Source organism: Salvia miltiorrhiza, chromosome 4 (assembly GCF_028751815.1).
Source record: "Salvia miltiorrhiza cultivar Shanhuang (shh) chromosome 4, IMPLAD_Smil_shh, whole genome shotgun sequence".
In the NCBI taxonomy this organism is placed as follows: Eukaryota; Viridiplantae; Streptophyta; class Magnoliopsida; order Lamiales; family Lamiaceae; genus Salvia; species Salvia miltiorrhiza.
In genome coordinates, this window is record NC_080390.1 from 27561555 (window position 1) to 27576868 (window position 15314).

At 35.3% G+C, this 15314-nt stretch overlaps 2 protein-coding genes across 2 annotated transcripts in view; both read left to right on the forward strand.

The window, feature by feature from the left end:
- Window positions 1-1718: 1718 nt before the first annotated feature.
- Window positions 1719-2433, forward strand: LOC131022801 (glycine-rich RNA-binding protein RZ1A-like). Its single transcript, XM_057952325.1, has 2 exons — window positions 1719-2054; window positions 2159-2433. The coding sequence occupies exons 1-2, from the start codon at window positions 1763-1765 to the stop codon at window positions 2182-2184; spliced, it is 318 nt and encodes a 105-aa protein (XP_057808308.1). The 5' UTR covers window positions 1719-1762; the 3' UTR covers window positions 2185-2433.
- Window positions 2434-3721: 1288 nt separating this feature from the next.
- The window catches only part of LOC131023223 (uncharacterized), an 18405-nt gene continuing 6812 nt past the window's right edge, over window positions 3722-15314 (forward strand). The window contains exon 1 of the mRNA XM_057952765.1: window positions 3722-3781. Coding sequence (XP_057808748.1) covers window positions 3722-3781 — 60 coding nt within the window. The remainder of the gene's footprint in view (window positions 3782-15314) is intronic.

Genomic DNA, 15314 nt, shown 5'->3' on the forward strand with positions numbered 1-15314 from the left:
AATTAAGTTGGGCCTATTTAATTAAATTAATTTGAGCTTAATAATTTGGGCTCTTTTATTTAATTAATTTGAGCCTCTTTGATTTAATTAATTTGGGATCTTTTATTTAATTTGGGCTACTTAATGGATGGAGTGTTTCGCGGACGACGAGACTTGCCAAAAGACGAAGAAATCTATTATGTAATAGATTAGAATTTAATTTCCCTTATTTTATTCATTTGTAATAAAATAGGCAGGGAAGAACAGGTTCCAGGTTTCCACGATAAGACGACAATTTTTTTTTTCGGGTTTCTTTTATGTCGTGGAATTTAATCACCGTTAAGGTGTTTTTTAGAAGCATGATATTTTTTTTTGTGGTTTTAAATGCGCATAGTATATCATGCTAGGTGTTATCACGTTTTCTCTAAGCATGTTTTAGAATTTCAAGCGAGCATGTTTTATTACATGTGTTATAGAAATGCATGCTTAGGTTTTCCGTGTCAACGTGATTTAACCTGTAAACTTTTTGAAGTAAAAGACTAAGCGGATAATTCAATTTTTTAAATAAAATTGATATAGACCTCCACAGTTGGTTTAAGACAAAGTAAATTGATAATTGGTGTAAACGTCCACACGAACGTGGCTTGCACTCGTTATTAATTTGCAGCTTTTGTCGGTTAAACTTCTAAATTAAAAAATATTTTAATCTTGTGAATAAGTGGGAGTTTTTGCATGTAAACGTTCACACTATCGTGACTTGCATGTATTAATTTCTGCGAATTATTCTAGAAATGATTAAAATTAATTATTTTAACCTTGAGAATAGTGGGAGCTTCTCGTGTAAACGTCCACACGAACGTGGCTTGCACGGGTTAGTCTTTCATGGATTATTCTAGAAGGGGTTAAAATAAAAGATAGTCATAAAGTTGACTAAACTGTGGTCATAGCTTAGGCGTTTATTTCAAGTACAACTCCCCAACGGAGTCCCTTCTTGAAATTGCGTGGTCTAGACAAGGTCCGTTTATTGGTCCCATTTTTTCATAAGGATAAGTTGAAAATGGAATGAGACCAAAGACTGGGTGTCTGGTCAAACGAAGAGCGCGTAAACGTCCACACGAACGTGGCTTGCGTGTAATTCGATTGGGCTAACGGAGGTTTCAATAATATTGTTTTATCAAAAGGTTACAATATTATTGCTACGAATCTTTATGCAATAACGTGTTTTCTTATTTGCATTTGTTTGTTTAATATTTCAGATATGACTATTACCCCGCTTTTGAATGTTTTATCTGCTAAGCCGCTTACTGGTCCGAATTTTTCGGAATGGAAGCGCAATCTGGGATTTGTCCTAGACGCGGAGGAGTATAAGTTTGTGCTTACTACTCCTGCTCCCGCGAACCTTACTACTCGGTCTTCTGAAGAGCAAAGGGAGGCCCATAAGCGGTGGCATAGGGCGAATAATATGACGAAAGCTTATATTATGACCACTATGTCTTCTGCGTTGCAGCTGCAACATCAGTCGTTGGAGACTGCGGCTGCAATTATAAGGAACCTCGAGGAGCTCTTTGGGGAATCAGACCGATCAGTCCGTTTTGAACTCATGAGGAAACTCATGTCTTCAAAGATGACGGAAGGTTCGTCTGTGCGCGAGCACGTGCTTGGAATGATTAATCATTTCAATGAGCTGGACGTGCTCGGTGGAGGAATCGAGGATGCCATTAAGGTAGACATGGTTCTCCACACTCTGCCCAAATCCTACGAAAACTTCCGACTCAATGCCGTAATGGGCAAGAAAAAGTTCACTCTAAATGAACTGCTTAATGAGTTGGTAGCGGCCGAGGGGGTCATGGGAAAGAGTCCACAGGCTTTGGCCACTGCCACAGGACCCAGTTTTCCACCGAAAGGTAGGAAGAAGAAAGGGCCCCATGGCAAGAAAGGCCAAGAAAAAGGTGGGAGCAAGAAGAAGCCAGGCCCTACCGGAGGCATTAAAAAGCCAAAAGGGAAAGGCAAGTGCTTCAAGTGTCAGAAAACTGGACATTGGAAATCCGACTGTCCCATGATGAAGAAAGCTCAAGGTATTTCTACTGCTCTTGTAACGGAAACATACTCAGTTTCGAGATCTTCCCATCAATGGGTTGTTGACTCGGGTGCAACTGACCATGTTTGTTACACCTTGCAGGGGTTCCTGCGGACAAGGGAGCTTAGTGGAGGCGAGCTGTCACTCTCCATGGGAAATGAAGCAAGCTTACCCGTTGTTTCAATTGGAGATGTGAATTTATTAATTGATAAACATGTTTTGTTTTTAAGAGATGTACTCTATGTTCCGGGTTTTCGGAAAAACTTGATTTCTACCATTCAATTACGAAAGTATGGATATTCTGTTCTTTTAGAAGACAGTGCAGTATTCATTAAAGATGGTCAAGTTTTATTTAGAAGTGCGGCTGATTCTCTTTATACTTTTACATGTCCATTTGATTATTCTTCATCTGCTTTTACTTTGACTACAAACCAAAAGAAGAGAAAAGCTTCTTCTCTAGAGAACCAAACTCTTCTTTGGCACCTACGATTGGGTCACATCAATCTAAGGAGGATCCAAAGACTGGTTTCCGATGGTATCTTGGAGTCTCTTCAAGTAGAACCAATCCCAGTCTGCGAATCCTGTCTAGAAGGAAAGATGACGACTCGGCCTTTCAAGGCCAAGGGGTATAGGGCCAAAGAAGTGTTGGAACTGGTTCATTCTGACTTGTGCGGACCTATATCCACTCAAGCTCGTGGAGGGTACGAGTATTTTGTCACTTTCATTGACGATTACTCAAGGTACGGGTACATTTACTTGTTGCGCTACAAGTCTGAATGCTTTGACAAGTTTCAAATATTCAAGGCGGAAGTAGAAAAGCGACAAGGTAAAAGTATCAAGTCATTGCGATCTGACCGCGGTGGCGAATACCTCAGTAACGAGTTTAGAGCATACTTGTTAGAATCTGGGATTACATCTCAGTTGACTACACCGGGTACACCCCAACAGAATGGTGTGACAGAGAGAAGAAATAGAACTCTTCTTGAGATGGTTAGATCGATGATGAGTTTTGCTACTTTACCCATTTCGTTTTGGGGATATGCCTTAGAAACAGCTGGTTACATTCTAAACTTAGTGCCTTCTAAGTCGGTTGCTAAGACCCCGTCCGAGCTGTGGTCAGGGCGCAAGCCTTCTCTTAACCACATCCGGGTTTGGGGCAGTCCAGCACACGTGCTGAACAAGGATGCCGATAAGTTGAGCTCTAGAACTGAAGTAAAGTTGTTTATAGGATATCCTAGAGGAACGAAAGGGGGTTATTTTTATTGTCCTAAAGATCAAAAAGTCGTTATTAGCACTAACGCAAGATTCTTGGAAGAGGACTACATAAATAACCATAAAAGTAAGAGTAAAATTATATTCGGAGAGGTCAAAGAAATTGGCACGACAAGTCAGCCAATTCAGCCAATTGTGCAAGATGTAGTACCGCAGGTCTCATCAGAAAAAGCACAGAATGTCGATACCGAATCTGAAATAGTGCCACGTCGAAGTGAGAGGGAATCAAAGGGCAAACTGCCCAGTCGATATGCATTTGTCAATAAATCTAAAGATTCAATTGACGATGGGCTTATCGAAGAAGATCCCTGGACTTACTCCGAAGCACTAGCAGATCCGGATGCTCTTGAGTGGGAGGCATGTATGGTTTCAGAATTTGAATCCATAACTGCCATGGATGTATACGAGAAATGTTTGCTACCTGAGGGTCGAAAGGCCATTGGTAGCAAATGGGTATACAAACGCAAGAGAGGACCGGATGGGAAGGTTACGGCCTTCAAAGCGAGACTGGTGGCGAAAGGTTATACTCAACGACCTGGTATCGATTTTGAGGAAACTTTTTCGCCAGTAGCCATGCTTAAGTCTATCCGATTTCTCTTGTCCATGGCAGCCCATATGAACCTTGAGGTATGGCAAATGGATGTCAAAACCGCATTCTTGAATGGGTATCTTGAAGAAGATAGAGATATCTATATGCTACAACCAGAAGGGTTCATCAAGAAAGGTGAAGAGCATCTAGTTTGGAAGCTTAAGAAGTCTATTTATGGACTTAAGCAAGCTTCACGATCTTGGAATAAACGTTTTGATGACGTGGTCAAAACTTATGGTTTTGAGCAGTGTGTCAACGATAGCTGCGTTTATAGGGTCTGTATCGATGGGAGTTTGGTTTTCCTTATACTCTATGTGGATGACATACTTCTCATTAGTGATAATGTGAATGTATTGTCTGGCATTAAGGATTGGTTATCCCAACAGTTTGAAATGAAGGATCTGGGAGAGGCAGCATATATTCTCGGAATAAAGATTGGTCGTGACCGATCTAAGAGAATGTTGAGTTTGTCTCAAGCATCCTACATTGACACTGTTTTGGCACGGTTCAGCATGCAGAATGCTAAGAAAGGTTTTCTACCTTTCAGACATGGTGTTCCGCTATCTAAAGCTTTGTGTCCCACAACACCTGAGCAAATAGCGAGCATGAAGACAGTTCCTTATGCTTCGGCTGTAGGAAGTCTCATGTATGCGATGCAGTGTACCAAGCCTGATATCTGTTTTGCCGTTGGCATTGTGGCTAGATATCAAGCAAATCCAGGTCAAGCTCATTGGACTGCTGTAAAGCACATACTCAAGTATCTTAAACGGACTAAGGAGTATGCGCTAGTTTACCAGTCTCATGATCTGACACCAGTAGGGTATGTAGACGCCGATTATCAAGGTGATAAGGACAAGAGGCGGTCTACTACTGGCTATGTGTTTATGTTTGGAGGTGGAGCCATTGTGTGGAGAAGTGTAAAGCAGAAATGCAATTCACTATCCACCATGGAAGCCGAGTATGTAGCTGCTTGTGAAGCTGCTAAAGAGGCTGTATGGCTCAGGAACTTTCTAGCAGAGATTGATGTGATTCCTAGCTTGCCTAAATGTATTACAATTTATTGTGATAATGAGGCTGCTATTATGAATACCAAGGATTCAAGATGTCATCAATCCATGAAACACATTGATGGCAAGTATCATTACATTCGGTCAGTGGTCAAGCATGGTGATGTTGCATTACTACATATTGCGGGAGTTGATAATCTTGCTGATCCTTTCACGAAGAGTCTTCCTGGTGCGGTGTTCAACAAGCATGTTGAAGACCTTGGAGTTCGTGACCTCCCGATACTAAACTAAAGTTTAGTATAAGTGGGAGAATTTGTAATAGAGATTTACAAGTGAGTGGATAGCTAGGATATTATCAGTTTATTAGTCACGTTGTATACTAAAAGTTTGCTTTAGTATAAGTGGGAGAATTGAAGGGTTATATACTTAAAGCAACACTTTTATGCTTGTATATATTGATACCTTATTCACTACTATTTTCCTATCTGAATTATTGTTATTGCATAATCCTATTATAGTCCAATTTATCTCATACTATAGATTATATGGTGTGTTGTAGATCACAGAAGATCATATAATTGGAAAAAGTTGAGATATAAATTGAGTTCACAATCGAGGCAACTATGGACGAGTTGCTGGTTTAGATTGTAGCATAAATGGATAAATAGTTTGTCTTGGCTATTTATTTATGCTAGTACCTTCGTGTATTGAACAGGATCACAGTGAGATGAATTCTTATATTCTGACTAATTAAGAATCAAGATCTCGGTGACTTAAATAATTTAACCTTAATTGAATTAATCGGTGTAAATAATTAATTGATTATTACTTTGATTTATCATGGGTGAGAACTCTGTTGAAGTTCAAGATACTCGATACTTTGAGTGATAACAATTATTATTTGATATGCGATTATATTGCAATAAGGATCCGTGTCCTACTGATAACAGGATGATAATATCCTCTTGAGGAACTTAATAAGTTTATCGTATTAAACCCTGCAGGTGGAATTAGTTCCGATACGATAATAAGTTTAAGTGGTAGCACTCGAGATGTCGTTTATAATTAAACGACTAATTAATTAATTAATTGACCGTCAGAGGAATTAATTAATTAATGGATATTCGATATCTTAAACACGGAGATTAATTAAGTCTAATACTAGCCCCGACTCACCTAAAGAATAAAGAGGTAATTCCGTATTAATTTTCTAGTGGAATAAATTAATACTAGTATCTCGATTTATATTCTGGGCTGAATAAGAAAATCGAGCACTGGGAGGCCAAACTTTATTCGAGCTAGTAGATCCCCGGTTGGCCCAAATATAGGCTTAAATCTCAAGAGAACAATGTACCAATTCTCTAAAGGATCTTTCTCTTAATTATAATGATGGGCATTATTATTTATTCTAAATAATAATTAAATGACCATGATTGTCCAACTTTCACTTTTGCTATTGTTTAAACTATCACTAGCCGAAAGTGATGGTAAAGGAATGAAAGTTGGTGCTTAGTCATGCACATCATTACCTTTTCACTTTTGCTATGCTTTTGCTATATTTTTAGCATGAAAGTGTGCAGAGAACAAGTGAAAAAAAAAAAAGAGTGTGTGAGAAAGAGTTAGAGAGAGATAGGTGATTTGCAATTCTCTAGATTGAGATAAGGATTCGAAGATCGTTGCCATCCAACGTTGAATCTTGCCGTGGGAACAATTCGAAAGATCAACTCTGGAGTCGATAACTTCTCGTTTCGCAGGTATACTTCTTTTACTACCTTGTAGGATTATGGTTTTTGTATGTACTTGTTAGATATCCGAAATGGATCGTAAAAGAAGTATAATCCTACAAGGTAGTAAAAGAAGTATACCTGCGAAACGAGAAGTGATCGACTCCAGAGTTGATCTTCCGAATTGTTCCCACGGCAAGATTCAACGTTGGATGGCAACGATCTTCGAATCCTTATCTCAATCCAGAGAATTGCAAATCACCTATCTCTCTCTAACTCTTTCTCACACACTCTTTTTTTTTTTCTTTTTCTCTGCACACTTTCATGCTAAAAATATAGCAAAAGCATAGCAAAAGTGAAAAGGTAATGATGTGCATGACTAAGCACCAACTTTCATTCCTTTACCATCACTTTCGGCTAGTGATAGTTTAAACAATAGCAAAAGTGAAAGTTGGACAATCATGGTCATTTAATTATTATTTAGAATAAATAATAATGCCCATCATTATAATTAAGAGAAAGATCCTTTAGAGAATTGGTACATTGTTCTCTTGAGATTTAAGCCTATATTTGGGCCAACCGGGGATCTACTAGCTCGAATAAAGTTTGGCCTCCCAGTGCTCGATTTTCTTATTCAGCCCAGAATATAAATCGAGACACTAGTATTAATTTATTCCACTAGAAAATTAATACTGAATTACCTCTTTATTCTTTAGGTGAGTCGGGGCTAGTATTAGACTTAATTAATCTCCGTGTTTAAGATATCGAATATCCATTAATTAATTAATTCCTCTGACGGTCAATTAATTAATTAATTAGTCGTTTAATTATAAACGACATCTCGAGTGCTACCACTTAAACTTATTATCGTATCGGAACTAATTCCACCTGCAGGGTTTAATACGATAAACTTATTAAGTTCCTCAAGAGGATATTATCATCCTGTTATCAGCAGGACACGGATCCTTATTGCAATATAATCGCATATCAAATAATAATTGTTATCACTCAAAGTATCTAGTATCTTGAACTTCAACAGAGTTCTCACCCATGATAAATCAAAGTAATAATCAATTAATTATTTACACCGATTAATTCAATTAAGGTTAAATTATTTAAGTCACCGAGATCTTGATTCTTAATTAGTCAGAATATAAGAATTCATCTCACTGTGATCCTGTTCAATACACGATGGTACTAGCATTAATAAATAGCCAAGACAAACTATTTATCCATTTATGCTACAATCTAAACCAGCAACTCGTCCATAGTTGCCTCGATTGTGAACTCAATTTATATCTCAACTTTTTCCAATTATATGATCTTCTGTGATCTACAACACACCATATAATCTATAGTATGAGATAAATTGGACTATAATAGGATTATGCAATAACAATAATTCAGATAGGAAAATAGTAGTGAATAAGGTATCAATATATACAAGCATAAAAGTGTTGCTTTAAGTATATAACCCTTCACTGATGCACAAATTAAAAGGCCCTAAAAGAATTGGGAGCGAATAGACAAGATGGAGAAGAAATCGAACAACACAGAGGAATATGTTTTCTGCATAAGTTTCCAGTCATATAAAATAGCACATGCACAAACCTCTTCTCTTCAATTTCAAAATATGAAAAATATATGGCTCATCCAATAGATCCATCTCCAAAATCTTTAAATCCTATGTCTAATTGCAAGCCAAAAGCATCTCACACCCACTACGAATCAGACTCCACTCCAAAATCTTTAAATCCTTTGTCTAATTGTGAGCCAAACGCCTTTCTCCCATGAATTTTGACTTCTAAGACCATCTCCAATGCTACTCCAAACTCAAACCCAAAATGAGTTTGGGGCCATATCCATATTTTAAACGGTGCCACATCAAGAAGAAATTCAGCAGCTGTTCTTGAAGAAGAAGAAAATAATTAAATGGCGTGAAGAATACGACTGTGTAGTTTAGGTCTCCCATTTATATTTAGGATTTTTAAATCATGTTTTAGACTTTGACATTTTGGGCTTTATATATTTGTGGTGTGTTTGCTTTTTATCATTATAATGGAAGGATAACAAAAATTTATGCCTTTAATGTTTGTTTTCTTATCCCACATTTTACACAAACATTGTTTTTTCTTTTTTATTTTCACTTCAAGGAGGGATAAGAGAGATAATATTATCCCTCCTTGAAGTGAAAATAAGGAAGAAAAAATGGTGTTTGTGTAAAATATGGGATAAGAAAGCAAACATTAAAGGCATAAATTTATGTTATCCCTTCATTTAGAGGGATATGCTCAATTATTAATTTAAGTTTTGAAAATGAAATCTATTTAACTATACCGGTGGTCGAAATTAGCTGAATTTTTGTTCAAACTATTTTTTGCTTATTTAATAATTTAATATAATATTAATAAAAAAAATTTGGGTTGAATGTATAATTTGAAAGAAATATATAGGTATGATTGAAGAAGAGTATAAAAAGTAGATGGAAATAGAATATGTAAAGAATATTATTTTGAGTTTGAGTTTGGTGTAGATGGTTGGAAGAGAATTGCGGTTGGAACTGACATATACCAAAAGATGGGTTTGAATTTGGTGTAAATGGTTGTAGATGGTCTAATAAAACTCTGATGCTAGTGCTAACCCAAAATGCAGCAAGGATTTTGCTGCAGTGGTACTGCAAACCAATCCCATTTTGGAATTTAAGAAACTGGTTTTGAACAGTAGGGCAAACAAATTTTTCAATTTGTGTTTTTACTGTTCCAAACGCAAATAACTTTTTCAATTGTAAACTATTGGTTCAAGTCCCAAATCATTTACAGATTAGAAAAATAAATAAGGGAATAGAATTACCCTGATGAACAAGGAGCAACTTGGATGATAAATATAGTGAAAAAAGAACATGAGAGCTTCAACAATAAATTTGGAAGAGAAGACCGAAGCTCAGAGAAGAGAATCTGAGGAATAAAGCGGCGCTGAGTTTCTGAAAAATGAATTTACCTTTTATTTTTACCTTTTAAACTTAATAAAGATTATGGGCTTATATGTTTGGGCCGATTTACCTTTAGTAATGTGTTATATATGAAAAAAAAAATTAGTGAATTAGTGTAGATAATTTGTTTTAATTTCGCCTTGGGTTTATTGTACATTGCTTTCATATTTTTGTTAATTTTTATTTGTATTTCTAAATAGTGTGGATGTGAGGTGTTCATTTGATTTAATTGTTTAATGAAAAATAGACCCTTAAATGCCATATTTTTAATTATTATTATAAAGTTCAAAATGTCGCTTCCGCGCATGGCGCGGGTAGACATACTAGTATTTATAAAGAATTATATTTAGTCACGATAAGTATTACTTTTATTCATGAGAATTTGTACTATTACATAAGTATATATTTATGCGAACAAATGTATATCTTATGCTCATTAAAAATAACCGGTCGCATACTATGCGACCGGGTGCATGCAAGACTAACTCTCTCACAAATATTAAGTTAACTTTCATTTAAAATTCTAACACATTATACCAACACAATTTACAATTACGGAGCTTAATGTAAGAGAAATAGAATAAGATGAGAAATTATATAGGAAAATTCCATATCATTTACTCTCAAAAGACTAGGGGAGGAGGACATAAAGAAGGTAATAAAAATGATAAATAAAATAAAATATAAGATTTATTGACATGGGCTATGCATTATTGTTGCTCACTATTAATGGGTAACATATGAGTTTTTTGTTTGTATACGCATATATATAAATATGACAAAGTCTCTTGTAAGGACATTTTTAAGTGAAAACGTGTGAGGACCAAATTCAATTAGAATTAGAGAGAATATATCTTTTAATGCCAAAGCATAAAATATAGAAATTTTTTACATTCATTCATATGAGTATAAGTTTTTCATACCAAAATCAATAAAATGATTAAAACACCTCTAAATTAAAGAGTATAAGTTATGGCTTGCACACAATGACAAGACACGGTCGTGTAGCCACCGTGTGCAACTATCGTATATGTGAGATTGGTTATTGATGTTAATTGTCACATAATTTTATTTAGTGTCAATATATAAAAATATCCACTTTCATATAGCAAAAATAAATTTTACCAACTAAGATAAAAACATAAAATTTTACCCACTTTTTGCGCGAAAAGATTAAAATACCCCTCCTTAAATACTTGTAATTTTCCAAAAAAATCCTCACTTTCTCTCATTTTTTTTTCGGTCACAGCACCTCTCTCCTCTTTTCTCTCTCTCTCTCTTCTCTTCTCTTCTCTTTTTTCTTCTCTTTCTCCTCTTTTCTCTCTCTCTCTCTCTCTTCTCTTTTTTCTTTTTCGGTAACAGAGCCCCTCTCTCTCCTCTCTCTCTCTCTTCTCTTTTCTCTCTCTCTTCTCTTTTTTCGATACAGAGCCTTCCTCTCTCCTCTCTCTCTCTCTCCCCTCTTTTCTCTCTCTCTCTCTCGCCTCCAATCCTTCCAAATTGGAGCGCCGTGAACGGAGGAGCGCGCAGCCGTGTCGCGTCTCTTCACCCGCGGGGACGCCACCTTGTACCAACGAAGGTCCGATGCAACCGCCGCTGCTCTCTCTCTCTCTCTCTCTCTCTCTCTCTCTCATCGCAGATCTTCTCTCTCTCTCGATCTGTTCTGCCACCGCCACCTTGGACCGCGAAGGTCCGATGCCTCCGCCGCTGGTTTCGCTGGGGTACCGCTGCCCTATTCCCACTCTTCCCTCTCTGAAAATTGCATCGCATCTCTCTCTCTCTCTTCGTAAATCTCTGCTCCTCTCCATCACTGCAAATCTCCTCATGTTTGAATTTTGATGAAGCTTTGTTCTAGAATGAATTTTGAATTAAGGGATGAATTTTGATGCCGATGAGAATGATTGGAATGAATTTCAGCAGATTGGATAAATTTCTCCCTAATTCAATTGAACGTAATCGAAAAAACATATAAGCAACGAAGAAATTGATGAAAACCGCGTAATTTTGTACAAATGTTCTTGAATTCACAACCAGGTTTATGAATTCACAACTGAATTATCAGCGTTGGTTGTGAATTCACAATTGAAATAGTGTTGGTTGTGAATTCATGTTTCATTGGTTGTGAATTCACAATTTGAAATAATGTTGGTTGTGAATTCAAGTTTTATCGATTGTGAATTCACAACTCGAAATAGTGTTGGTTGTGAATTCACGCGAATTCACAACCAACACTTGTTATTCGCAACCAATACTTGAATTTAGTTGTGAATTCGAGTTGAATTCACAACCACTGAACAGTGGGTATTTGTAAAATTTAATATGTAAGGGTAAAATGGTAAATGTGGGTATTTTTTAAAGTTTTTATATTAGTGGATAAAATTTATTTTTACTATATAAAAGTGGCTATTTTCAAAATCTACTCTTTTATTTATGTTCTAACACTTTTTGTAATGAATTGTCGAATACTAAAATAAAGTATTGAATTTATCTTTTAAATTCACACTTATAAATTATAATATAAAGTAAGTTTCCATCAAAACTGGACGCATAAATCACTAGTTTATAGTAGTAGAGTCCACACATATCCACTCACGTTTAAAGTGGAACTCTTACTCCACTAACAACATCACTCACATTTGATTAAAACTTATGTCGTTCACAGTATGAAAAAAAAAATTGTTGACAAAGAAAGTATTACTCCCTCCGTCCACCAATTAAAGCCCCATTTTAGTGTCGGCGCGGAAACTAAGAAAGCTGAAAAAGGTGGTGTAAAAGTGGTGTAAAAGACTAAAAGGGTAGTGTTATTTTATAAGCTATTTCCTTCTTTCTTTTTTTACTCTTTAATTAAATAAACTGAAAACTGGAAATAAATAAATAAATAAACTGGAATTAAATAAATACATAAACTGAAAATGCGAAAATAAATAAATAAATAAATTAAAATCTGGAAAATTATTTTTTTTAGAAAATAAATAAACTGGAATTAAATAAATAAATAAACTGAAAATTCGAAAATAAATAAATAAATTAATTAATTAAAATCTGGAAAATTATTATTTTTAGAAAATAAATAAACTGGAAATAAATAAATAAATAAACTGAAAATTCGAAAATAAATGAATAAACAAACTGAAAATTCAGAAAATAAATAAACTGGAAATAAATAAATAAATAAACTGAAATTCAAAAATAAATAAATAAATAAATTAAAAACTGGAAAATAATTTTTTTAGAAAATAAATAAACTTAAAGTTCAAAAATAAATAAATAAACTGAAAATTCAGAAAATAAATAAACTGGAAATAAATAAATAAATAAACTGAAAATTTGAAAATAAATAAATAAATAAACTGGAATTAAATAAATAAATAAACTGAAAATTTGAAAATAAATAAATTAATTAATTAAAATCTGGAAAATTATTTTTTTTAGAAAATAAATAAACTGGAATTAAATAAATAAATAAACTGAAAATTCGAAAACAAATAAATAAATTAATTAAAATCTGGAAAATTATTATTTTTAGAAAATAAATAAACTGGAATTAAATAAATAAATAAACTGAAAATTCGAAAATAAATAAATAAATAAATTAAAATCTGGAAAATTATTATTTTTAGAAAATAAATAAACTGGAATTAAATAAATAAATAAACTGAAAATTTGAAACTAAATAAATAAATAAACTGGAATTAAATAAATAAATAAACTGAAAATTTGAAAATAAATAAATTAATTAATTAATATCTGGAAAATTATTTTTTTTAGAAAATAAATAAACTGGAATTAAATAAATAAATAAACTGAAAATTCGAAAACAAATAAATAAATTAATTAAAATCTGGAAAATTATTATTTTTAGAAAATAAATAAACTGGAATTAAATAAATAAATAAACTGAAAATTCGAAAATAAATAAATAAATAAATTAAAATCTGGAAAATTATTATTTTTAGAAAATAAATAAACTGAAAATTCGAAAATAAATGAATAAACAAACTGAAAATTTGGAAAATAAATAAACTGGAAATAAATAAATAAATAAACTAAAAATTCAGAAAATAAATAAAATGGAATTAACTAAATAAATAAACTGAAAATTCAGAAAATAAATAAACTGAAAATAAATAAATGAATAAATAAACTGGAATTAAAATTTTCAGAAAATAAATAAATAAATAAACTGAAAATTGAAAAATAAATAAACTGAAAATTTGAAAATAAATAAACTAAAAATTCAGAAAATAAATAAACTGGAATTAAAATTTTCAGAAAATAAATAAATAAACTTAAAACTGGAAAATAAATTTTTTAGACAAAGGGTAGTAATTTAAAGTAAAGAGAGAGGGTAAAATGGTACAAAAAGCACAATAGGGCTTTAATTGGTGGACAAAAATTTAAGGGCAAGTAGGGCTTTAATTGGTGGACGGAGGGAGTATATTTTAGGGGTAATTGCCTATAAATCCATAACGTTTACACGGAATTGGTTTTTGCACCTATTTTTATTTTTGTTCTTTTAAATACCTAACCTTTAGTTTTTGTCTGAAAATTATTCGGCTACCGATTTTTTCTTACGCCGGCGCCGGAAATGCCACTGTGGTAGCCGAAATTGATGAGGTGGCAGCCGAAATTGACACCTAAGTATATTTTTGACAAGTGGCACAAAATTTAAAAAGAAAAAAAAAAATCCCCCCCAATCGTCTTCTTCTCCTTTCCCCCCACCCCAAACCCTAAATCCCTCTCCCCCATCTAGCGCTGCCCCCTGCCACCTCCACACACCAGCGCCCGCCGCCCCCTTCACTTCCCCCACCTCGGTGCTGCTGCTGCCTCGATGGAATCCGATTATGGTAGCTGAAATCTCGACAGAAAAATGAGAGATGCAAGACTCGATTTTTACATCGGCGGCCGTTCACGCTCCCCCTTCCCCCACCTCGGCTCCGCCACTTTCCCCCAAAACTTCGTCCTCGTCGCCTTCCTCTAAATCTCCGACCTGACTTGATTTGTTTCGAAAAAAAGGAACAATAATATCTTTTTGTGCTGGTAGAATTAGGGCTCTGTTGGGATTAAAGGGGGGTTTTCAGATGGATGGGGTTTGAGGGAGAGGCGACGGCGGTGGAGGTTGGGAGGCCGATCGCTGCTGCTATCGCTGAAATTTCAGAGAGGGGGGAGGTCGAAGGTTGTTGAGGAAGAAAGAGAAGTGTCTACTGTAGCCGAAATTTCAGAGAGAGGAGGCCAGCTGAGTTTGGAATGGGCCGCGGTTGGAGATGGTGGCTGGAGGTGTGATTCCGGTGGTCTGTGGCTGGGGCCGGGCGCTGGTGGTCGGATTTCAGAGGTTGGGGGCGCGGCGCTGGTGGTCTTTGGTGTTTCCATGGTCCTTGGGTTTTCTTCTCCCTCAAAACAACGATTGGCGGCTGTTCACCGGAGCTTAAAGGTCATCGGCAACCGTGGAATCTAAGGAGAAGAGATGTTGTGCGGGGGTGTTTGATGAGAGCGGCGGCGGGTGGGGGAGGGAGCGGCGATGTTGGCGGCAGCAGAGGGAAGAAGACGAGGGGGGGGGATTTTCCTTTTTTTCTTTTTTTTAATTTTTTTTCCACGTGTAAAAAATAGGTCTAGGTGGCAATTCCGGTTGCCACCTCATCAATTCCGGTTGCCACAGTGGCATTCTCCGGCGCCGGCGTAA

Bases quoted from the DNA above. Each gene is read 5' to 3' on its own strand.
- LOC131022801 (XM_057952325.1), top strand. From the start codon at position 1,763: ATGGGCAAGAAAAAGTTCACTCTAAATGAACTGCTTAATGAGTTGGTA. The intron at 2,055-2,158 runs GTATTTCTACTG...TACACCTTGCAG, and splicing joins CATGATGAAGAAAGCTCAAG to GGGTTCCTGCGGACAAGGGA.